The sequence below is a fragment of the Anarrhichthys ocellatus genome, unplaced genomic scaffold, assembly GCF_004355925.1.
Source record: "Anarrhichthys ocellatus isolate YVR2014 unplaced genomic scaffold, GSC_Weel_1.0 scaffold46, whole genome shotgun sequence".
Classification (NCBI taxonomy): Eukaryota; Metazoa; Chordata; class Actinopteri; order Perciformes; family Anarhichadidae; genus Anarrhichthys; species Anarrhichthys ocellatus.
In genome coordinates this window covers 205,889-228,625 of record NW_022280076.1, presented here as the reverse complement: position 1 = coordinate 228,625, position 22,737 = coordinate 205,889, and the positions used below count along the sequence as shown (strand labels likewise).

The 22,737-nt window shown below is 45.9% G+C and overlaps 3 protein-coding genes across 3 annotated transcripts in view; all 3 read right to left on the bottom strand.

Moving 5' to 3' along the window:
• mybbp1a (MYB binding protein (P160) 1a) overlaps positions 1–9,532 on the bottom strand; it is a 13,880-nt gene extending 4,348 nt beyond the window's left edge. Inside the window, exons 1-23 of the mRNA XM_031869282.1 lie at positions 9,307–9,532; positions 8,322–8,417; positions 8,090–8,173; positions 7,936–8,010; positions 7,699–7,806; positions 7,319–7,509; positions 7,015–7,182; positions 6,712–6,829; positions 6,122–6,411; positions 5,921–6,031; positions 5,710–5,835; positions 5,328–5,534; positions 5,016–5,124; positions 4,803–4,890; positions 4,107–4,261; positions 3,686–3,787; positions 3,273–3,449; positions 2,836–3,009; positions 2,545–2,702; positions 2,167–2,301; positions 1,049–1,139; positions 269–400; positions 120–188 (exon numbers count right to left, since the gene is read on the bottom strand). Of these exons, the coding sequence (XP_031725142.1) occupies positions 120–188; positions 269–400; positions 1,049–1,139; positions 2,167–2,301; positions 2,545–2,702; positions 2,836–3,009; positions 3,273–3,449; positions 3,686–3,787; positions 4,107–4,261; positions 4,803–4,890; positions 5,016–5,124; positions 5,328–5,534; positions 5,710–5,835; positions 5,921–6,031; positions 6,122–6,411; positions 6,712–6,829; positions 7,015–7,182; positions 7,319–7,509; positions 7,699–7,806; positions 7,936–8,010; positions 8,090–8,173; positions 8,322–8,417; positions 9,307–9,483 (3,141 nt within the window). The 5' untranslated portion in view covers positions 9,484–9,532. The remainder of the gene's footprint in view (positions 1–119; positions 189–268; positions 401–1,048; positions 1,140–2,166; positions 2,302–2,544; positions 2,703–2,835; positions 3,010–3,272; positions 3,450–3,685; positions 3,788–4,106; positions 4,262–4,802; positions 4,891–5,015; positions 5,125–5,327; positions 5,535–5,709; positions 5,836–5,920; positions 6,032–6,121; positions 6,412–6,711; positions 6,830–7,014; positions 7,183–7,318; positions 7,510–7,698; positions 7,807–7,935; positions 8,011–8,089; positions 8,174–8,321; positions 8,418–9,306) is intronic.
• Positions 9,533–9,945: 413 nt separating this feature from the next.
• tbl2 (transducin beta like 2) lies at positions 9,946–14,614 on the bottom strand. Its single transcript, XM_031869155.1, has 7 exons — positions 13,818–14,614; positions 13,027–13,148; positions 12,250–12,434; positions 11,817–11,968; positions 11,391–11,517; positions 10,925–11,077; positions 9,946–10,790 (listed from the first exon to the last, which is right to left on the bottom strand). Exons 1-7 carry the CDS (start codon positions 13,942–13,944, stop codon positions 10,331–10,333), a joined length of 1,326 nt encoding a protein of 441 aa, XP_031725015.1. The 5' UTR covers positions 13,945–14,614; the 3' UTR covers positions 9,946–10,330.
• A 655-nt stretch (positions 14,615–15,269) lies between these two features.
• On the bottom strand, positions 15,270–22,735 carry pom121 (POM121 transmembrane nucleoporin). Its single transcript, XM_031869148.1, has 12 exons — positions 22,115–22,735; positions 21,584–21,802; positions 21,319–21,468; positions 21,031–21,111; positions 20,731–20,902; positions 20,552–20,640; positions 20,395–20,474; positions 19,762–19,883; positions 19,561–19,660; positions 17,358–19,337; positions 16,885–16,995; positions 15,270–16,260 (listed from the first exon to the last, which is right to left on the bottom strand). The coding sequence occupies exons 1-12, from the start codon at positions 22,684–22,686 to the stop codon at positions 16,160–16,162; spliced, it is 3,777 nt and encodes a 1,258-aa protein (XP_031725008.1). The 5' UTR covers positions 22,687–22,735; the 3' UTR covers positions 15,270–16,159.
• Positions 22,736–22,737: the final 2 nt, after the last annotated feature.

Below are 22,737 nucleotides of genomic sequence, written 5' to 3'. Positions count from 1 at the left end.
ACACACACACACACACACACACACACACACACACACACACACACACAATGTCCATCAACAGGAATGTACACATGAACTAAACAGCTGGAACTAAATGGAGGGAGGAGGGTCTCGTATACCTTTTGGTGAACTCGGCATCCAGATGTGATGTGCTGCACAATCGTATCCAACAGCTTCACACACAAAACCTGTCAATATAACACACCAGCTGCATTAGTTACAGCTTGTTCGACATGAACTAACTTCTGAGATGTGTCGCTGTACTCACAGGGAATCTGTTGAACAAGTCTGTGAACATCTGAGCGGTCAGAGGGCTCTTCCTCCTGCCCATGAAGGAGCTCAGGGCGTCTCTGAAGATGGCGGAGACCCGGTCCACATCCACGTTGCCCATGAAACTCAACTGCACAAAACACATCAGGAGTCAGATTTTCTTTGCAACAGGTGAATGTAAGCAAGTTGTTTTCAGAGGAGGAAACGTGCAACTCTGGAAATATGTGTGAGAGGGAACAGAGGGAACTTTTGGGAACTCTTTTTGACAGATTTAGGCTGCAAGTAATAATTATTTGCATTAATTTTCTTGTTTGGTCCATAAAATGTCCATCATGATTTCCTAGAGCCCAAGGTGACATCTTCAAATCTCTAATTTTGTCCAATCAACAGTGCTAAATCCAAAGATGTTCAGTTTACCATCACTTAGACGACTTAGAAAATCAGCAAATGCTCACATTTAAGAAGCTGTAACTTAAAAAATGACTTCATATGAACTGTTGCTAAACAAAGCAAACAGGGAATCTTTGAGGGAGAAACTCTGGGTAAAAGGGGGACAAGTTATCCCGGACTGACCCACTTCCTGACCCAGTAAATGCCTCCAAGAGACTTTTTCTGGTGCAAAGCTGGACATAATACGAGATGTTAACGCAACGGTAACAATTAAAACTACTATCCAGTGACCTAAACACAGCAGCACCCCACTAAAAGGTGGTTTAGACGAGTGAAATCAAGCGGTGAACGAATGAGGTAACAAATGAATCAGTGTGCGTGAACATACGTCATTTGCTGCAGCCCCGTCGGCGGTCTGCTCCTCTTTGGCTTCAGTGGGCGGAGGTCCTCGCAGCACTTTCACCACGTACAGAGATGCACTGAGAGGACAGTTCAACATCAGTAAAACACAAATTATGTGTACAGCCTGGAGACTCTTGAATCAATGTACACTATCCTACTCTATATTTCTGAATGGTCTTCTATGCTTATGTTGAGAGTCCTCTTAATAAATAGATGTGATTTGTTGGGTTTTGCACATGCAGAACAAAACACTAAGATGGTTCAATCAGAGTGACAATTGAAAGGGCAGAAAGAGACAACATTGGGTATCTTTGTACATTTTGGGAGAGGTAGAGTGTGTACACATAAACAATGAAAAATATGCCGTGGGGGGGGGGACTTGAGAGAGAATGTAATAGAGGTCGATGAGGCTTGCTTTTTTTATTTACAAGCAGGTATTAAAATGTCAAGCATGTATTCATCTGGACGCCTTGCTTGGAAATCAATTTTTCCTTAAAAAAAAAAAAAGTGGAATATTACAGGGGCAGGTCAGTGTTAAGTATGCTTTTTAATGCGCTGTGAAACTCTGCCCAGAAAGGTTTAATAACTGGACAGCAAAATATATGCCAGTAAATTGCTTTCTGAATCACACACCGTCCCACATGTGGCCTCCCCTCCAGCAAAATGTGCTTTCTGCTTCGGTGTAATAAATAAAATCATACTCAAAGTCCCGTCACACTTGAGAGCTGGTGCATTTCCACTGAAATACACACATGTAACCAGGCCTCATTTGATATTGAGAGGTTACCTTCTCTTTCCCATTGTTCTTCAACATGCTCTGCAGGTTTTGTCACAAGGCCTTTGTAGAATCTAGAGATAACACCCTTATTTGAAACATTTTGGTAAGCACCGAAAAATATTGTTAGTATTGGATCATCAAGGTCTTCTATTTCTAATGTTATGTCGAAATGATTGCGTATCTGGAGGCATCTATTTTTCAAGACGATAAGTCCTTTAATTGTCTCTTTTCTGGAAGGGAATAGAAAGTTATAACTTTTAGGATCCTGGATTTAAATCTGATCTATTTCATTTGGCTGGACCGGTCATTAAAACAGTAAGTTGTACCTGAAGTAGTAGAGGCAGACTGAGGAGTCGGACAGTTTCTGGGTTTTAGTCATCAGTTTTTCCAGCAGGTCGTGGAGCTCCCCCTGTCTGTCACTGGCGGTCCTGCAGTAAACCTTGGACCTACACAGCTGGTTCCTGAAAAAAATAAAATACAAAACCTCACATTAATTTTGATTATATTTAGAAGTAACTGCCAGCGAAGGAGGCTGAGGCCATGTTGCCAGTGGGAGATATTGTCACTTCCTCAAATTCCCGATATCTCAGAATCACAACTCAGAGGCTGAAGTGCAGATTTTGCAGAGAACAGACAAAAAGAAAAATAATGGGGGGGGGGGGGGGGAAATTAAATGAGTGATAGACACAGCTGACGTGCGTTACCTGAAAATATCTGCAGCTCGGCGGAGGAAGTCCTGCTCCTGCTGGTCGCTGTCGGAGCTCATTCCTCTGTCGATGATGTTGAGCAGAGGCTCCACCAAACCCAGGACGAGCGGACTGCCAGCCTGCCGGGCCACGAACACTTCAACCAGGTCCAAAACCTGCAACAAGCCAAACAGGTGAGGGAGGTACGGCTTTGGGGCTGGTGGAACATGAAGTCTTCTTATCGGACTCTGGGTGAGACCAGAAAACAAGTATATTTTCCAAAGTGTTTACAAGTCCTGGATGCGTTACCTTGATCTTAAAGTCTCGGACCAGCATCTTCTCTTTGTGTATTTTTGTCTTTTCATCCTTCTTGGCCTGGGTCTTTTTCTTCTGCTCCGAGAACAGCGCCGACAGGCCCTTATCCAGCTCAATCATGGCGTCATCGTCCAGATCTTCGTCACTGCTGCCGTCGTCCTCTGTGGCCTAAATATGCGGGACGACGGAGGACTTTAACACAATGTACACCGGGATCTGACACACGCTGTTCTGTTTACCTCATTTAAAATCAACTCTACATAAGAGACAAGGATAAGATTTATTTAATTGATCAGTGTTACAATATCAAACAATAAAATATATACAAGCAGCTGCAGTAAATGGTGCTCAGTTCAATTGATGACATGCTGCCCTGAAACATATGTGGCATATCACAGAATCCACATGGGGACCACGCCTTAAAAACCCACCAGAGCATTCTGCTGCTGCAAGACCTTCATCAGCTCCAGACGGAAATTTTGGTCCACCTCTCCCACTTCCAGCTCCCCCTCTTCCTCCTCGTCTTCCTCCTCCTCGTCTTCCTCCTCCTCTTCCATTGCTTCACCATCTTCATCAGAGTCATCATCTGATCCATCAGACTTGTCGTCCTATCAGAGCCATAACCGCACATTTTAGGATAGCAAACGTGTTTTCTAAATTAGTACAAAAATCAAAGTGTAACAGTAAAGACGCATTTACTAAGTGGACTGAGTACATAAAAAAATCAATCATAATACCATACAAGACATGAGACGATAAGATGATGTTATTGACAAGATGACAAAAGAAAACTTGAAGTAATCTTTGTTTTAACAGGTTGTGAAGAAGCAAGAGAGGAACTGACCATCTCATCATCTTCTTCATTTGCGTTGTTCTTCTGGGCTTTGTCGTCGTCAGTGACGAATAGAGCACCGTCCTCCTCGTCATCCTTCTCTGGGTCCAGAACCTAAACAGAGCCCATACACACATCATTACAATCACTCAACAAGCTTCCAGTGTCGACAAACAAGAGATCTGCCCATCTGTCAGTCTAATGACAGTGATCTGGTCCAGTTCGTAGTGGCAGCACGATGACAGCCTGTTTGTACAAGAGACCTGCCGCTAGTGATGAAGGCCAGAAGATGTGGCTGAAAGCTCCAGAAAAATACAGTAATTTCACCTTGTGATCAGGTCGATTTCTTAATGACACAACATCATGTTTGTACAAAACAATCTTCCAAAAAACACTTTTACAAACAGGTGTTGAGCTCATATGCGTTACTTACCTCTAAGATGCCGGTGAGGGCCGCGGCAGTGACATGGGGGCAGATGGAGGAGAAGACCACTTTGCAGACCTGTCTGATATGTCGGCTCGCCTGGCTCAGCAAGGACAACAGGATTTCCACCATCACCTCCACCCACGTGGGCCCCTCCTCCTGCGCTGTGGCAGCACCAAAAGAAAACGCAAACCCACATTCATACACCACAAAGCAGTATTCAGGATTTTACTCTGGCCACTTTGGGGCAGAGGAACAAGCTATAAACTAGTGGTGGAATGTAATGAAGTACACAGTAACTCATTAAGATATGTATTACAAAACATATGTGAGAGTGGACCACAACAGTGAGCTGAAACATGCTATAATGCTCTGTATGTAGAGCTGAGGAGAAACTGCAGTCGGGTGGGTTTGTCAATGGGTGGGAGTTTCTTCCACACTTCGGTCATATTTTAACACCTGAGGCAGCTTGATTTTTACTGAATGAAGATTTCTTTCAAACATAACAAGAAAATTGTACCATGCAATCTAAAGCTGCTTTAAATCCAAACGGAAGCAAAGACTTGCATCTCAGTTAGTGGAGATGGCCTGCTCGTCTCTTCTGCAAAAACTCGTTTTGTGACTTAAGTCGTTAATAAGAAATCCTGTACATTAAAATGTGAAAGGCAGCTGCTGCATCTTTGTCGTGCATGCATGAGGCCTCACCTTGTTTCTTCTTCTTGGCCTTCTTCTCCTGAGCCATGTCCACGCAGCTCTGCAGGTCCTTCATGATGTCCAGCAGCTCTTCTGGGGCCTTCCAGGAGAATGTTTTTGTGTGAGCGGACGGTGTTTTGTTGCTCGGAAATTACCAACAGTACATCATTAAGGCTGCAATGACAACAGTACTACTATAGTCACGGCTCTGGTGGTATGCCGTACCTTGAAGAGGTGCATGCCGACCAACAGGAAGACCTGCTGGAACGCGCCACTCTCAGCAGTCGGGCCTTTCTTTGCTTTTTTCTTCAGGTTTTCCACCGACTCCAGCATGCTGCAAGAACACACATCAAACACGTTACTCTCTGACGTGGCACTGAACACACATTACTTTAATGTTATATAGAAATGATGGCCCAAAGTACGAAAATAAAATCCAAGTTATAATAAACTCCCTTTAAACCCGTGTGACTACATTCATGCGGTATGGTGGAACAATCGAGCTGTATCCTGTTGTCTTGTATATTGTTGTCCTACCTGTCCCAGGCCTGTCTCTGCTCAGGGCTGAAGGGCTGGCTGCTCTGGGCGAATTTCGGCTGGCTAAGCAGCAGTTGAGTGTACTGGACCAGGTGGTAGATCCACATGGTGCCGTCGGCTGTGACGCCCAGCATGCGCTTTTGGTTGACTGCCGCGCCTTCGGCCGGGTCCTCGCACGGAGGGAGGTGGTGCATGGACAGGAGGAGTCTGGAGGAGGGCGGACAGACACAAAGTCAGTGATGCAGCAGTGACACCGCAAGTCACATGGACAGCCTTTTTTAGACAAAACAGGGTTCCAAGGGAACTCTTGACATGACACTTTTGTCAGTATTCATAAGATGTGGTCGATTTGCAGTCTAATACATATGATTTAATCTCTCACCCAAAGAAAGAATTGACGAGCACTCCTCTGGTTTTATCATCCAGTGGGACAGACAGCGTCCCCATCGTCTCTCCGATTTTGGGCGAGGCCTTCTTGGCGCTGAAGAACGCGTGGAAAAAGACAAATCTGGAAAAGAAACAACACCAGCTGATGGCCTTCTCTTCATCCAACCTTGAGACCTTGACTTTGCTCAAATAGTGGCAGGTCTCACCTGGCCACACCCATGATGAGATCCTCCTGCTTCTTCACTTGGTGGTTGTCAATGATCGAGCAGAGCCGAGAAACGATCCACCTTCTCAGGTGGAATATGGAGTTCTCCTTCCTGAAGGAAGGAAAATCAGGAGTTACGTCCAGTTTCCATCCGGACGGACGAACACGCCGCTAAACAACACAACAAGCCGTGTACACTTACTGTTCCTTTCCTTCCTTATTGTCCTTCTGCTTGCGAGTGCTGAAGTCCAGCAGCTTGTCCAGCTGAGGCTGCAGGAACATGTTCTTCAGCCACTCCACGTACGGCTGCACAGCCTCGGGCTGAAGGTGCTGCACCACCCTCCACACCGACGGCACCACTGGGCAGCCCTTGTGGGACAGCGAGGAGAAGCCCACCATCACTGCCAGCTGTTTGTCGGCATCCTGACAGCCCTCCAAGAAGTCCGACACGTAGGTGTCCATCTCTGGGGCCAGCTTGAAGCGGTCCGGTTTCTGGGAGGGAAAAATGATAGGACGACATTCACATTAGTCATCAGTTCACACTTTATGGTGTCATATTTACCACCTGCTCCAGTTTCTCCTTTCAACAAAAATAATGGGTTCATACTCTAATTATACTCTTAATTAGTATAATAATAAAGTACACCTGATCAATATTAGGCTACCATCGACAAAACTTATTTTTACATTAAAAGACATCCTGTGAAGGGAAGGTTGCAAGACTTTTAATTGGGGTTGTCGCGGTGAAGGAATTTCCCCCACAGTAAAAATTTACAAGTGAAATTTATTTACCTGAGAAGACATTACATGTTCCCCGTAGTGTATCATCACCTCTCCAGACATCACCTCCTTCAGCTGGGCTGCCGACAGAAGAGGCAGGGCGCTGCCCAGCAGACGGAAGCTCAGGTAACTGGACAATAACAAGGTACATGTTAGAAGAATGTAGTTCTGAAGTGGGCCTAGGACCGGACAATAAGACATATAACATGCAGACATGTTAAGGGAAACACAGGCAGCAGGTTCTCTCTGTAGTAGAGAAATGCCCACAGTTCTGGATGTTAGGATCAATGTTTCTTAGTCTCTTGCTGCACTCACTGAGTGGGCCCCGGCTGCTCCTTTAGCATGCCGTTGACGATGGCGTTATTCCAGAAGAGCTGGAAGCTGTTTTCCTTCAGAGAGAGCTTCAGGAGGTCCAGGACCACCGCCGGGAGGACGCACTCCTTCTTCACCGAGCGGGCCGCCATCTTCAACACCTCTGTCAACCTGCCAGACAACATCATACATTGCTTAGATTTTCCACAGCACGTGTAGTACGGGAAACTGGGGCATACATTTTGTTTTAAGTTATACATAAAACACGGCACTAACGGGGAAAAAAACCCAATCACAGTGTTCTTACTTGGGGATGTTGTCAGCGTTGATGATGGTCGAGGAGCCCAGCAGCTTCTTGAGTTTCTTGGGTTTGAGTGTTTGCGGAAAGCGCTGCAGCGCTACCAGCAGCAGCTGCAGCTGCTCCGGAGTACTGAAGGCGGATGCCAGGTCAGTTTGCAGGGCGCTCAGCAAGACCTCCTCAAACACCTCCTCTGGGATCTGACAGGCCGGACATACATATTAGTTTGCAGAAATGAATAACCAAACCACAAGAAGAGAAAATAGGTAGGTCAAGCAGAGGCATCAGTATTAAGTTTCATAACCCATTTAAAAGTTTCTCGTAGTGACAGTAAATGATCAAATCTAAACCCTATATCAATAAAGGTGCGACTGAGTAGCAGTGGTCACCTCATTGAGGATGTCCGTCATGGTCTTGGTGGGCAGGTCCTTCAGGTGTTGTCTGTGTTGGCTGAGGCTCTGCAGGAGCTGCACACATCCCAACACCACCTGCGGCTCCTGCAGGAACACAAAGACAAGAGGTCAGAGACCGCAGCAACCTTCACACGCAGCAGAGTCTGCAGCTCTAGATGAACTGTTCCACAAAACATGTAGGTTCAGGCTTTCCATCCTGGTGAGACTACTTACTTTAGAGATGCGGCCGGACTGATGAATGGCGAGGACGCCGAACAAGTTTCCAAACATTGCATTTCTGATAAGTTTCTGAAAAAACAAAGAGAAGACGTAAAGAGCCCGTTCATGAAGCTTTTAGAGCCCACGGAGTAAACATTAAAACACTCACCTTTTTCACTGTCAGCAAATTGTGCTTTACTTTGATTTTGTCGAGTACACTCTGCAAAGAGACGCCTTCAAATGCACACAAGACCTGAAAAACAAAACCTCATGTCATGCTAGGCCAATAAATGTCCATTACTTCCTGCTTTAAGCATCACTTGTGGTTTGCAGCTCAGTATCCACTGCAAAGCCTTTTGGGTAGATCACTTAAACTGGTTTCGGTAGTCGTCTCCACTCACCTGTCCCAGAGCCAGGCTGAATCCAGGTCTCGCAGCCTCTCGTGTGTGAGCCAGTCCATCCACCAGCCTTTTAACGGTGTATTCCAACTCATCCGCCTGCAGCGCACACATAACAACATGCCAGGATTTTTATTTTGGGCACACTTATTATAACTCTGCATATATTTTATAACAGAGTTTCAGAAAAGGGTTCAGATAGTTTATAGAATAACTTACTTGTATATTTCTATTTTTTGCTACTTTAACATTTAAACTACATTACATTGCAGAGGGAAATGTCGTACTTGTTGCTCCAATAGTTATATTTTACTTTTAAATAAATTAATATGATATAAAGTAGTACTGTACTACTAATCAACCCAGTAGAATAATCTAAAATTGGATCGACAATGACAAACTACATTAAAATACTCTCATGTGTATTTGTGAGGGATAAAATGGGATAATATAATATAATCAATATATTAATATAACAATAATATACCAGTCATAGTATTGTGGTGGAATGTGACCCAATACATTTACTCAAGTACAATTATGAAGTACTTTTTCTACTCCACCACATCTCAGAGACAAATATTGCACTTTTTACTTTACCACATTTACTTGATTCATGAGTTAGTTCTCAGATTCTGATTATTAATACAAAACATAAATCAACGAAGAAATGATAACATATTATACATTAAATTACTCAACAGTATGTCAAGTAATTCAAATGAGCTCCATCTTTACCAGCTGCAACATGTGTGCACCAATAATTACAATCCATAATATATATATACACATACATACATACGTATACATACATATACATACGTATACATACATACATACACATACGGAGTATTTCTACACGGTGTTATAACTACTTTTAGGAGAGTAGTTACAACTGTAAGTACTACTAACTACTACTGTTACTATCCTAACTTCAGAGGATGGCCACGCTGGGTTCACGCTCCTCAGTGGCAGTGATCTACCTCACCTTGTTGTTGGTTTTCAGGTACTGAATGAGGTTTTCCACCGCCTTGAGTCGGACCTCCTGGTCCGGTTTGGCCAAGTCCCAGAAGAAGTCGAGGAAGACGCGGTTCTGTTGCGGGATTCCGGTCGGTTTGACCGGCTCCGGTACTGTCACGGAGAGCACCGCCATCTCTACAGACATATCCTCACAGCACCACAACGTCTGTACATGCTGCTGCAGCAGGAAAACACGTGTGTCTAACCTCGAGGCTACCACTTCCGGGTCAACCCATTTTTTCACACAAAACTTTATTGAACAATGCAAAACAGAGTTACAAAAAATTCGAACACAAAAGTAATGATGAAACAACACTACTACTACTACTACTACTAATAGAGTAACAGTAGAAATACCAGTTGAATTGAATTAGATTAGTGCTTAATGCAAGTTGCGGTTTCTTTAAAGTCTGTTACTTATTTCTTTAATGTAAAATTTCTTATATTGTTAAGTCTTCCATCTTTTTTTGCTTTATGCTGCCATCTTGGCCAAGACTCCTTTGTTAAAGAGATATTAATTCTCAAAAGGGAATATTTTGGAAAAATAAAGGTTAAAAATAAAATAAAGTTTCCACATCATACCTGTGCAAGTTGTGGTGATGTAATGATTGAGATGAGCACGGAGAAACTTTCAGCAGATTAAAGTGAAAACAGTGTTCTTGTGCCAAACATCCCTCTGCACAGTGAAGCGCAGACATCAAAGTAAATGAACAATAGGCCAAACATTTGAGTGGAGTCAGACTTTAAAGTTGCAGAAGGCAAATACAAAAAACAGACACAGCAGAGAACACACTTATTGGAACTGAAACGGGACAAAAAGCCTGAACAACAATTTTATTTTTCCATAAAAAGATCTTTATTAAAACAGCATGCAAATTCCATTATTCCCAGACCAGATCATTGAGTGGCAGAGGGTGAGTTGAGGTTGCAAAAAAGAAGAGCAGTCAGAGTCAGACAGGATCACGATCAGAGAGCAGTTTCTTGGGTCTCTTCTAGTCGAGCGGAGCAGCCAGCACAGTGTCCAGGGATCTCTGAGCCTCGCTGATCTGCTGCTGCAGTCTCTGCTTCATGGCCTCGTTCTGGGCCTTCTTCAGCATGTCCTGCATGTCTCTGATGGCCGCCCGGTAGCCCGGGGCGTTGTGAAACACTCGGATGGCCTTGTCGCCGCTGCACGCCAAGAAGCGCCCGTTAATGTCAAATCTCAGGTCGTTGATCTCCTCGCTGTGGACGCCGTGCAGCTCCTCCTCCAGCTGGCCGGTGGCGGCGCTGTACATGGCCACGTTGCAGCCGTCGCTGACGGCTACCACCCGTCCGTCCGGAGACAAGGCCACCCGGCTGCCTTCAGAGGACACACAGGGGACCGTCCTCAGGAGGTAGGGGTCCTGCTGCTTTTTGTACTCCACGTCCGTGTCCCACAGCTTCCACGTACCGTCTTTGGAGACGGTCACCATTCTGATCAATAAAAGGAAGGAATACACGTTGCATATTAAAAACAAGAGATGCTGAGAATGGAGATTCTTTGATTTAGAGATGGCTTCTATGAGCCATCTCTGGCTTTGTATCATCATCAGAAACACCTTTGTTACCTGCTAGAGTCGTTGGAGAAGGCGAATGCGTGAACTCCTGCAGAGTGGCCCTTCAGGTCAAACGCTCGCGCCACCTCTTTGAACTCTCCGCCCTTCCCGAAGCAAACCTCCCACACCTTCACATCAGGAGTGAAGCCACACGACGCTACGAACCTGAGAGCACAGAGACGCACACACATTACATCTCCACACAAGTCACATATGTAACCACACCCAGCAGTGATGTCACAGGGTCCTGGAGTACACCTGTGTATCACTGCAGCAAGGTGAGACGTTAAAGGACAGAAACAACCAAAAAGGTGTTTAGTCGAGCTTTAAAATACATTTGAACGCATGCAAAGGCCGAGCTCGAGCCGACATTAGGTCAGACTATTGTGTTGGCACCAATAACAGCTTCAGAGAGTTGTACAATCTTCCCTTAAAGTATCATTTTGTAGAGATCTGTTTTGAGCGGGGAGGGACTGACCTGCCACACGGGGAGACGGCAGCATAAGAGTTGGTTATCTGGTTGGTGTTGATGGAGGCCAGTACGTCTCCTTTCAGGTCCCAGATGTGGATGCTGGTGTCGATGGAGGCGCTCATTATGAACTTGCCTGCAGAGAACAAGCACAGAATCAGGTTATGTCTGCACCACAAGTGTTTCAGACTGGTGACAAACCACCTATGAAACTCTAAGGATGTTGAAAACATCTTTCATCACACAACTTCATTTTAAAGAGATTTCTTTCAGCAGTAATTCTGCACTTGTGAAACGGTTTCAGTACCCTGTTGGAAAGGGTAAGTACAGCGTACACTTTAACAGATATTGATGTTTTTAGGTGAACCTTCTGTTGAGGTGCTGTCACAAAATCCCCAAAAACCGATCTATCCCTTTTAGACAGTTTGTGTGTACCTGTCTCTGCAATGCCGATGTTGAGGATGGGGGCCTTGTGCTTCTGTGGGAAGTCCTCAGAAGCAGCTTTGAAGGACAAAGTGCCATCCTCCTTTTTGACCATTTTAATGATTCGGATGGTGTCTCCATTGGCCAACCAGGTGATAAACGCCCTGCAGTGAAGGAGGTGGTGGGATTAACATGCGTCTGTATCCAAAAATGACCTCAAGTTGAACCAACGCAGACTTCTGATCTGGTTATATACTTTACTGGTGTCTATTAAAACACAGTCTGCATTTGAATATTGCAGGCCAACACACAAAATCCTGATTTAGAGAGTAGTTGTCAAGAGTTTGTAAGAAATAATCCCTTTTTAAAAAGTTTAAAGGTAGATAGGGAACGCTTTAAGTCAAGGAGGGTTTGCACAAGTACAGTAAGAGAGAGGGGGGGAGACCTGGAGTCTGGGCTGAAGCGGACTAGTGTTGCGTAATCCAGATCCACATTGGCCCTCAGGCACTTGTGTTCCCGATCCAGGAAGTCTTTGGTGCTCCAGATGCGGACGGTGCGGTCATCTGCGCATGACGCCAGGTACTTCCCGTTACTGCTGAAATCCAGGCACGTCACGTTCGCACTGTGGCTCTGAAGAGTACACGAACACAAACACACACACGATTTAAATGCATCACAAATATAGTTGCCAGTTTATTCGGGCCATCTAAATAAAATGAATGCATTTGATTACAACATTACAATTTTATTTTCATTAGAAATGCACAGATTGATCGGCCCCCTGTTTAACATATACGATTTTTTGACAGTCAAATTTACACAGTACAGCCACACACACACACACACATACACATACACACACACACACACACACACACACACACACACACACACACACACACACACACACACACACCATGACGTCGGTGTGGACTGTGAAAGTTCTTCAGCGTGAGCTAACACATAAAGCTCACATTTTTTTAATAAAAGCATGTTAGATAGAGTGGGATATACTGCAATTAATTTTCAGTTGGATTATATTTTTCCAGTAACATGGTAGATTTGTTTGAGTGAGAGAAGGTCCTGTAACTTGGTGCAGTTTTGGAGACACACAGCGTGTGTGTGTCTGTGTCTTACAGCATGTGTCTTACAGCGCGCGTGTGTGTGTGTGTGTCTTACAGCGTGTGTGTGTCTTACAGAGTCATCGTGTGCTTCAGTTTACCTTCAGTGAGGCTGCCAACAGCTGATGACTAAAAGTGTGCTGTGAAGCTTTATCCTTACGGCTGCGCTGCTTCTCCTGCTTTGGTTTCTTCGATGCAGGAACCTTCGCTACACTGCCTACAGCTGAAAGACAAAAATAACGGGGTGAGGTGACATAGCGATGACATGGATTTTGTAGCATCTGGTAACAGACAACAAACCTCTAAAGTAGTAATAATGACATCAGACACTAAAATGTTTAATTATTTTGCTGCACACTTTATATCCCGATTCCAATAATTTCAACGCTCGACTATCCGTCTGTTTCTATATTAAAGTCTGAAAATATTTGATATTTGTGTCTATCTTCCCATTCAATAGTCATTCAGGTTGAACCATTGTGCAGCGGTTTGTTCTGCATGTACAAAACAAACCCTTCATAGAAAACAACATCCATTTGTAAAGGGTACTTTCTCCAACCTCGAAGACAATCCTAATTAAATTCCCATTTATGTTAACATAATTAATAGTCAATGACCAGACTAAAGAGCAGACATCCCATTGGTCCGTCAGTGAAACCTTCGCCGATTGGTCCATCACTTAAACTTGCGTTAGTTTCTTGCTTCGTGAGTACGCGTGTTGGCGTGAACGAGCAGGTGACGTTACACCATCTAGTGTTCACGCTCGTTATGAATGAATGAATGCACGTGCGTGCGTCAAGGTGTCAAAGACCACAGGAACAGTGAGAGTCAGAGTTGGTGACTCACCACTCCGGCTAGAGTTACGTTAGCTAACGTTCAGAATGTCTCTTACCGGCAAATTCCGCCGCCTGCTCTATTTCCTCTCTTATTTCTTCTTTCCGTCTGCCCACCGCTAATGCCACCAGAATAATCAGTGCACCCAGTAACAGAGTCACGGCGAACAGTGCGGCTACTTCCATGTCTAAAGTTTTATGCCACGTACTTTAAAACTGCTAACGTCTTACTTGGCTACTATTCGCAACTGAGGGTACTGCGCCTGCGTCGATAGCTGCTTGTTTTCTTCTTCGTCGGTTTAAATGTTTAACGGCAAACAAACGAGATAGCCGCCTTTAGCGCCACTTAACGGACGGGAGGCTTGGAGCTCTGCACAAGCAGAAAACAAAACTTTATCTTTGCTAAACCTGTTTCTTTAACAATGATGGGTGGTGTACTTTTAATAGGTACATATATCTACCAGGATGTAGCAGTACCTAATAGATTGAACGCCAACCTATATTCTGTAATTAGACTGCTGTCAGTCAGCTACTTGCAATGTTAGCCTTAGTCATCTTCAAATTCTATTTAATATTATCCATAGTCACCATTATTTTTTCAGTTTTTACTTGATTACCTTACATTTGCAATAACTGCAATGTTAATCACTTCACATTTTCATTACCTCAAACTATTAGTCTATCAGAAAACAAAACATAATTATTCTTTAAGTTTATTAATGGCATTTTAAAGTCTACGTTTGACTTTATTTGTATAACAGACATATTGCACTTCTACTGGTTTGTATTGAACAGTAATGAAACTATGAAGATCTCTTGTATACCAACTATAAAAAAAACTGTATACTGCTAATATTAGTATGTAGTATGGTTGGTAAGTATACGAGTCACATGAAGTCATCATGGGAGAACAGTAGAATAATGGGACCTTGCGGATGTAATTTGTGTTCTTGTTGGAACATCTATGTCCAAAATTCATTTTTTATTAATTCAAAATTCACCATCAAAAAACTGCATCAGATACTGCTCACGCTTCACAACGGTGATTTTTTTTTTTTTAAGAACTGAAATCATTTTAATAAAATAACTTTGATGGCCGACATTAATGGTTTTACTGACATGTTTGTTTGACAATATTCTTCAACTCGTGGTGCAAGTGAGACACAGTAGACTACAAAAATCCCTGTATCATAGTGAGAATTTCCGTGATAAACAGACCATTATTAGTAAATTATGGTTATGTGGTGTAACCTAATATAATAGCGATATTCCAGAAGTGGGGATAATATGTTGCTTTGCAGATGTTTGAAAACCTCACTGTATTCATTAAAGGTACATCTGTATTAACAGTAGTTAAAAAGTAAAATCTAATTCGATCTAGTCGATCCCGTCAGATTTCTTTCTCAGTGAAGTAACAGATTCAGTGCCTGGAGGAAAGAGAGGTAGTCTGGCACAAACACACATCTCAGGATGTAAAGATGAGATCACAGATTCTTTTCACAGGCATGAAGTTGAAGAGTTGGCTTTGGTTTAGTCAGCACAAGTTAAGAGAAGTCATCCTAATCACTGACCTGCTCATTACATCAGTGTTGGCAGTCAAAAAAAAACAAGGCCGTCCATGAGCGGACTCTGGGAATGCTTGCAATGACAAAAGAGTATGAAAAAAAAAAAAAAAAAAAGGAACACAAGGGTCTGCGCCAACTACATTAAGACATTTACTAAGTCGCCCTTCAAGTGCAGAAAACACATTCATTTACAGGGTCAGAGAGCCAATTAAAAAAATAATTTAAAATGCAAACGTCTCATAACTTTACATTTACACTGCAGTGTTGTGTACCTTATCTGAATCAACCGAGCATTCCGCCCTATTCAGACTCATTCAGATAATGCACTCAAATACTCTGTAATATACAAACCAGTGAGCGCTTCACGTAAAAAAATAAACGCTTGAGCCGTGAGCTCCGTGTCTTTGCCTGACTCAACTTCCTCCTTAAGACGAACCAATGAGAGTGTCCACATACTATAAAGAAAAAAAGAAAAAAAAAGAACTTTGGATATGCTTTTGTTCAAAATCAAAACTACTGAATTGTCTTTTCTCTCTTCAAGTATAGTACATTGTTATGGATTCTGTCTCCTCACTGCTACATTCCCTCTCTGGGTCATGTAGTCATCCAGGCAGCATTAACTCAACCAGCCGGTGTGCTCTTTCTAACTCCTCTGCAAACGCAATGCTTTTCGGGGCCAGCACACCCCACCGGAGGAGGGGAAGGGAGCAGAGGGCATGGTTTCGGCCCGGTTGTTTGGGGGGTGTTGGGTTTAGAAACAGAGCAATGTTAGCCAGATTAACCGGAGCAGCGACAGCTGGAGTCCTGTGAAAGCGGTGCCGGACACATGTAGCCAGTTACTTCTTCCTGTTGTGTTGCCTCCGCGCCTGCAGCCTCTGGCGAGCTCCAGATGGCTTTGATCCGGCTCCGATAGAGAAGGAGGGTGTCGCTGGAGACCCTGTGGATAAAAACAAACAGGACGTGTCATTTCTAATGATCCTAACATTTCTTTCTACTTCTAACAATTTCACATACATTTCAGTTCGGGTTGCACCCGAGTTTCCCAAGGGATTCACCCAAAACAGGCTCTGAATTTTATTTAGTTAGGGTCAGATATAACCTAAAAGCAGACCACACTTTCGTAAACTTTGAGCTGCATGGCTCCTGACACCACATTGGTGATTACACTGAATGACGTAACAGTAAGCTCTGCCAGAGTCTTGTCTATGTTGGGAGCAGATAACTTCTCTAGTAAGCTCTGCCAGAGTCTTGTCTATGTTGGGAGCAGATAACTTCTCTAGTGTATGAGTATACAAACACATGGGGTAAGAAACACGGCAAGCATCTTGCTACTAGGGCTTGGTGTACAGACGAATATATCAGCGATTGGCCGAGTACATCACCGCTTGTTTATCATTTTATTTAGCTAATTTAATGGTCGGTCTCTGAAGAACGAGAGTCGCTCAGCCGTGGCTCAACAGCTTCTACTAATCATCAACACCCTTTACCTGCTGTGAAAAGCCTGCTCAGCTGGGCTTAACGATTGCCACCCCAATCAAATAAAAAAGCATTCATGACTTACCAAAAGGAACAGCGTTGAAGTTTTGGACTGGAGTCCCAGGGCTTCCAAAGGGAATGGGACCTGCAGCAGCAGCAGCAGCAGCACTCTGGCCGAAGGATGGGGTAGACGTCCCTGCACAGAGAGCAGTACACAACGTGAACAAAACAAAAATAACCGTGGATACACCATTCAATTCTACTGGGACAGAAACAAATGTAGACCAGTCCTTGAAGAGGTATCAGAATATCGTTTTTTGATCAAGAGGCCACAGACACTGAAACGTGAGGCAGTGAACCTGTGCCTGTATAGCATTGATGTCCAATTTTAAATAGTGAACTTTGATGGCCCAGAGTGTTTGACAGATGACGTACTCTCTCAATTTTACTAATTGTGAAAGCTAAACCCGTCTTTCTGACTCTGAATGTGCTTCTTTCAGAAATCTCACTGTAGCTGGGTTAAAAATATAAACAAGCAACATAAAAAAAAAAACGTACCAAATGCGGGTTTGTCAGTAGCAGCAGCCCCAAAGTTGAAGCTTCCCATCTGTGGTGCAGGATTATTGGGGGCCGGGGTTCCAAACTGGGGGCATGGCATCCCGGCACCAAAGTTAAATCCACCGGGTGCTGGCTGAGCGGGGCCGGAGGGAGCCTGCTGAGGAGCAGCGCTGCCGAATGTGAAGCCTGCTGAGGAGGAGCTCTGAGTCTGAGTCGCTGCACCGAAGCCCGAGGGTGCAGCTGAGGGAGCAGTGGTACTACCGAAAGCAAAACCAGTGGCGCTGGCTCCAAATGCTGGTTTAGCTGGGGTCCCAAAGCTGGTTGCTGTGGTGACAGCAGCTGACCCGAAAGGGAAAGGAGGAGGGGCGGTGTTAGAAGGTGTGGATGAGGCCACCCCGCTGCCCCCAAAGCTGAACTGTTTCGGGGCCGCCGCCGAGGAGCCGAAGGTCGCCTGCGCCGCCGCCGAGGAGCCGAAGGTCGCCTGCGCCGCCGCCGAGGAGCCGAAGGTCGCCTGCGCCGCCGCCGAGGAGCCGAAGGTCGACTGCGCCGCCGCCGAGGAGCCGAAGGTCGACTGCGCCGCCGCCGAGGAGCCGAAGGTCGACTGCGCCGCCGCTGAGGAGCCGAAGGTTGACGGTGCTGCCGTTGCCGCTGAGGAGCCGAAGGTTGACGGTGCTGCCGTTGCCGCTGAGGAGCCGAAGGTTGACTGCGCTGCCGTTGAGGCGCCGAAGGTCGACTGCGCCGCCGTTGCTTGAAACGACGGCTTTCCAAAGGCGAAGTTGGACTGGGTGGTGGCGGCAGCATTGGTGGCAGCCGTGTTGGTCATGGCAAAACCTCCAAATGAAGCAGTGGTTGTGTTCTGGCTGGGTGCTGCCTGGCCAAAGGAAAACACCTTCTGGTTTGCTGCTTGAGGGTCCGGCTGTGTGGCACCAAAAGCGAAAGCCCCGTTGCTGGAGGTTGTGGTGTTGGCAGCAGCGGGGGCGGCTGCAGTAGTGGTGGTAGCAGTTCCAAACTGAAATGTGCTCCCTGTATTAGGGGCCTGCACTGACGCTGAGCTGGTACTTGTTGTGGATGGTGCAGACCAGTTTCCAAAGAGGGATTTCACAGCTGGCTGGCCTGCAGGCTGTGTGGTGGGGATGGAGCCGGTGGAGGCTGTGCAGGTGGGGACATTGGTCATGCCGGGGAAACCGGATGGGGTAACTATGGTGCTGCTTGTAGATCCAAACATTGAGGATCCGCCACTTAAAGAAACTGTAGAAGGTGGGTTTGTGGTTGTGTAGGGTGGAGGCGGTCCAAAGCCGGAGCCTGCAGTGGCAGCTCCAAAGATGGGCTTGAAATTTTGGGCAGGAGGTTTGCTCTCAGTGGCTGAAGTAGCTACGGGGGTGGAGGTGGTGGTGACAGAAAAAATTGGCTTGAACCCTGAAGCCAGCAGAGGGTTGGTATTACCGACTGACGCTGAGCTGCTGGCTGGAGCAGTCGCAGTGGCCGTGTAAGAAGCAGTGGGGGAGCTGATCTGACTCGCCAATCCAAACAAGCCTGTTCCTGTGACAGGTGTAGTGCCGCTGGAAGCCTTAGAGACCTGACCCAGTACATGAGTAAAGGCAGAGGGCTGCGCCACACCTGCAGAGGAGGAATGAGACTGGGAGGCGGGAGGGAGCTGTGGGGTCACCACTGGAGTCGAAACCTTCAGGGTTAAGCCACTGGATTGTACCGGTGTGGTGGATGCAGCACATGTGGCGCTAGAAGGAATACTGATCTTCATCTTCAGAGCCTCCAGCAGTGGGTTCGGGGCCGCGGGGGTCGTGCTGACGCTGCTGCCTGGGCTGGGGTCCAGATTGATGACCGGGATGGCAGAGCTGGAGGCCGTGGGCAGAGGAGCTGCTAGAAGGCTGCTCAGGGTGGTGGTGCTGGTGGAGCTGTAAGAGGTGCCGAGCTGGGTGGTCATGGCGGCCGGGGGGGAGGCAGACTTCTCCGGCTCCGGAGCTGAACAAGGACAAATCAACAGGGAGGTCAGGCTGGTGGCTTGCAGAGGCAATAAGTGAAAAGCTGCTTTACTATTAGGAAGATCAACTCTATTACACAGTGACTTTTCCAGTGTTTGACTCTGTATGTGTGAATAGAGGGAAACCATGCAGCATGACTCAACGAGTGCAGAAGTTAAAGAAGAAGAGTTAAATGGTTTATTCCTGTGGCTGCTTCCACTCACCGGGCATCTCCAGGACCTTCTGGATCTTGCTGAGGGCAGCTCTTTTCTCTTCATCGAGGTCTTTCACAGTGATGGTGTAGCCCAACTCCGGAGGCGGAGGCTGCAAAATCAACGAACACAGGGAGTTAAGAAGAGAAATCTAGGTCGCTGTAATGCAGGACTATATAAACAAGGGAAGTCTGACAGTGTACCACTCCTCACCAGAGAGATGTGATCGTCCCGGTGGCTGGACACCAGCTGGATCTTGCGTTTTCTCTTTCCACCACTACCAGCAGAGTCTGTTGAGGTAGTGACTGGGACCTTGGGGACTGGAGTCAGTTTGGCTGAAACATTGTGATATATAAAAAAAAAAAAAAAAAAAAAAAAAAAAAAAGGGACAATGAAACTAAATCCAACTGAAAGACATAACATAGTGTCTACTTCCATACAACCAACTCTCAGTTTTGGATAGGGACGCACTGATCCGATATGGTGGACCAGTATCTGCACTAATACTGACCCCGTTAAGTGGATCAAGTATCGCCCAGACATGACCTAAACTCTAGTGTCTAACCCGAGTTGAGGCATCTGAATTATTATTTAGTCAGATCAGTGCATCTCTAGCTGTTGGTACCATGTTGAACTTGCAGGAGATTACTGACGTGCATCTTATGTCAACAGCTTAACACGGGAACACTGCTGTTAATCAGGTCAAGAGTTTCACACACTGGGCAAAGTAAGTTCTATTAATAATGTTAACAGTCCTGCATAATCTGCAGCAGAGCCGCACATCTGAGTCTGAGGAAGTCATTTGTTTACTACACAAGACGGCCATTGGACATAAATGGGACTTACAAGTAACTGGTGGGTTGTATGAGGCCGCCTGGTCTGACCTCACAGAGGATGCTGAGCTCGGAGACAGCCCGTCGTCCTCTCTATGAAACCACAAGTTACAAACTGTAATATTAGATTGAATGTGGACAACTAGCAGGAACGCGGCAGAGAGACATACCTGGGTCTTTTGGAGGCTCCCTCTGGAGTCTCCGAGCGAGATGATCCGGGACTGGACAGAGGGGAGCTGGGTGCTGACCGCTTCTTCCACTGTGATTGTAAAACATGGAGATAAAGCTTAATAACTCCCCTCTATCTGTGCAGGGCTATGTGCACTCTAATGCAGTGTATAGTTGTTACCTGACTGAGGCCTAGTGAAGAACTGTAGGAGCTCTGGATGGGGTTTCTCCTTGTGCCCGGGGTTCCTCTTGGGGCATGGGCCCCACTGCCAGAGCTGATGGAGGATGTGCGAGACCTCTTCATGATGGAGTCTTCCGCCAGAGAGGCTATCCCTCTTTTCAGGTTTCCTGGCCTGCAGGAAGGAAAGGAAAGCATTTCCACCTACATTTAGACGGCCCCACTATACTTCTTACAGTGTTTTCACAGCGTTAAATACATAGTCAGTAAAACTGCCGTCACTTCAGTAAAAGTTAAACTTACTTAGGGACCAGCTGTGATGGTGTCCCGTTGGGCAGAAGAGGCTCAAAAGCAGAGTGTGCACTTCCACCGCTGTCATTACGCCTATAGGGGAATGGGAACGGGATTACAAACACGCATAACACTTCAACTGACTGACTGCATGAACACGGTCCTACAGAGCACTTAGTTGGAATATATTGATGCATGTTATAACGGGAAAGCTGTAGCCTCGCTAACCAGACTGATGTCACTTATACCGCAAGAAGGTATTCAGTTTGATAACACTAGAGTCTCCTTTCAGCTTCGTACCTTCTTTTGCTTTTCTGCTCAGTTGTTAAGCTTTTGTCCTCGTCCTCCACTTCTCTCTTGCGGCTTTCCTTCAGCACCTTGAGGACACTTTCTCTGGAGCAAGGGTCCACGGGGGCCCTGGGGAGCCCTGCACAACTCAGATGGTCCAAACTAAAAAAAAAACAAAAAAACGGTCCGGTCAGAGTTACCATTCTAACAGCAAAGCCACAGCAACACAACCAACAAAATCAGGCTGCAGATTAAGTGTTGACATGAATGTAGAGACCTGGGGGAGCTGTGGTGGTGGTGGTCCGGCCGGGCGATCTTCACAGTGACGGGGCTGAGGATAGCCGGAGAGTTTCGGGGGCTGAGGATGTTCTTCTTCCTGAAGCCTAAATCCCACTGGACAGGAGGCAGGACTCCCACCAAGGAGGCTCCTTGCTGCTGCAAGGGATAGTGACGCTGGGGGGTGATGGTGAATCTGCCAGCTGTGCCCAGAGGCTCCCTGAAAAACAAATATAAAGTAAGAGTAGATGCATGCTACCTGAATACAATAACACACATCTTCAATAAAAGATATTGTTGTGATCCCACAGATGTCTACTTTCTGAGAAGTAGAAGCCATTATTCTGGTTCACAGATTGACAATATTGCTATTTTCTCTATCCAGTATCCCTTTTAGAGGCAGCTACTATATACATTTTAAGTATCCTTAACGTTAATAATTAACGTTTAAAAAAAACCGCCAAGAAATTGAACCGTTATCTTCTGGACGCCACCGCCTCCTGACTGTAACGTGGTTTGGTTATGAACTCACCCAGCAAAAGACAGCCTCTTGTTGGGGCTGTAGACAGCATGGTTGGGTCGGGACAGTTTCTCCCGCAGCTGCTCTCGGGGGTTTCTCCCCGCTCTCGGCCTCACTGAGCCGGCGATTGGACTTTCGGGTTTCCCGATGTAACTCCCCATGAGGAAATCCCGAGGGCTGAAAAGAAAAGAGTCACTTGCCAAGGATTCCCTCCGATAAATCCCAGTTTCAACTATCCTTTCTCTGAAGTCTCCCTCTACGTCACGGAGCTCGGTTTTGTTTCTGCCGCTCTTGGTTCTCCCCCGCGCGGCCACCGACACGCCGGTTACCCCCCAACCCCACAACCAGCGCCGGAGGACGGACGGGAGGTTCACTCCAGGTCGCGGATTGAGGCCTAGCCTGGCGGGAAGCGGTTCTCCGCTGAGATAATAAAACACAATACAACACACAGCGATAATTAAAGTCACGAAAATAAATGTAGGAATAAAATAAAAAGCGAGAGTAACTATGCCTAGAGCTAGAAGAATCACTAAATGTTTCTCTCTAGGTGACATGGCGGCAGCGCGCCGCCGGAGGACTCTCATATCCCATCATGCTGCTCTTCTGACGCTACTTCTTCTTCTTTGGTTTTAAGG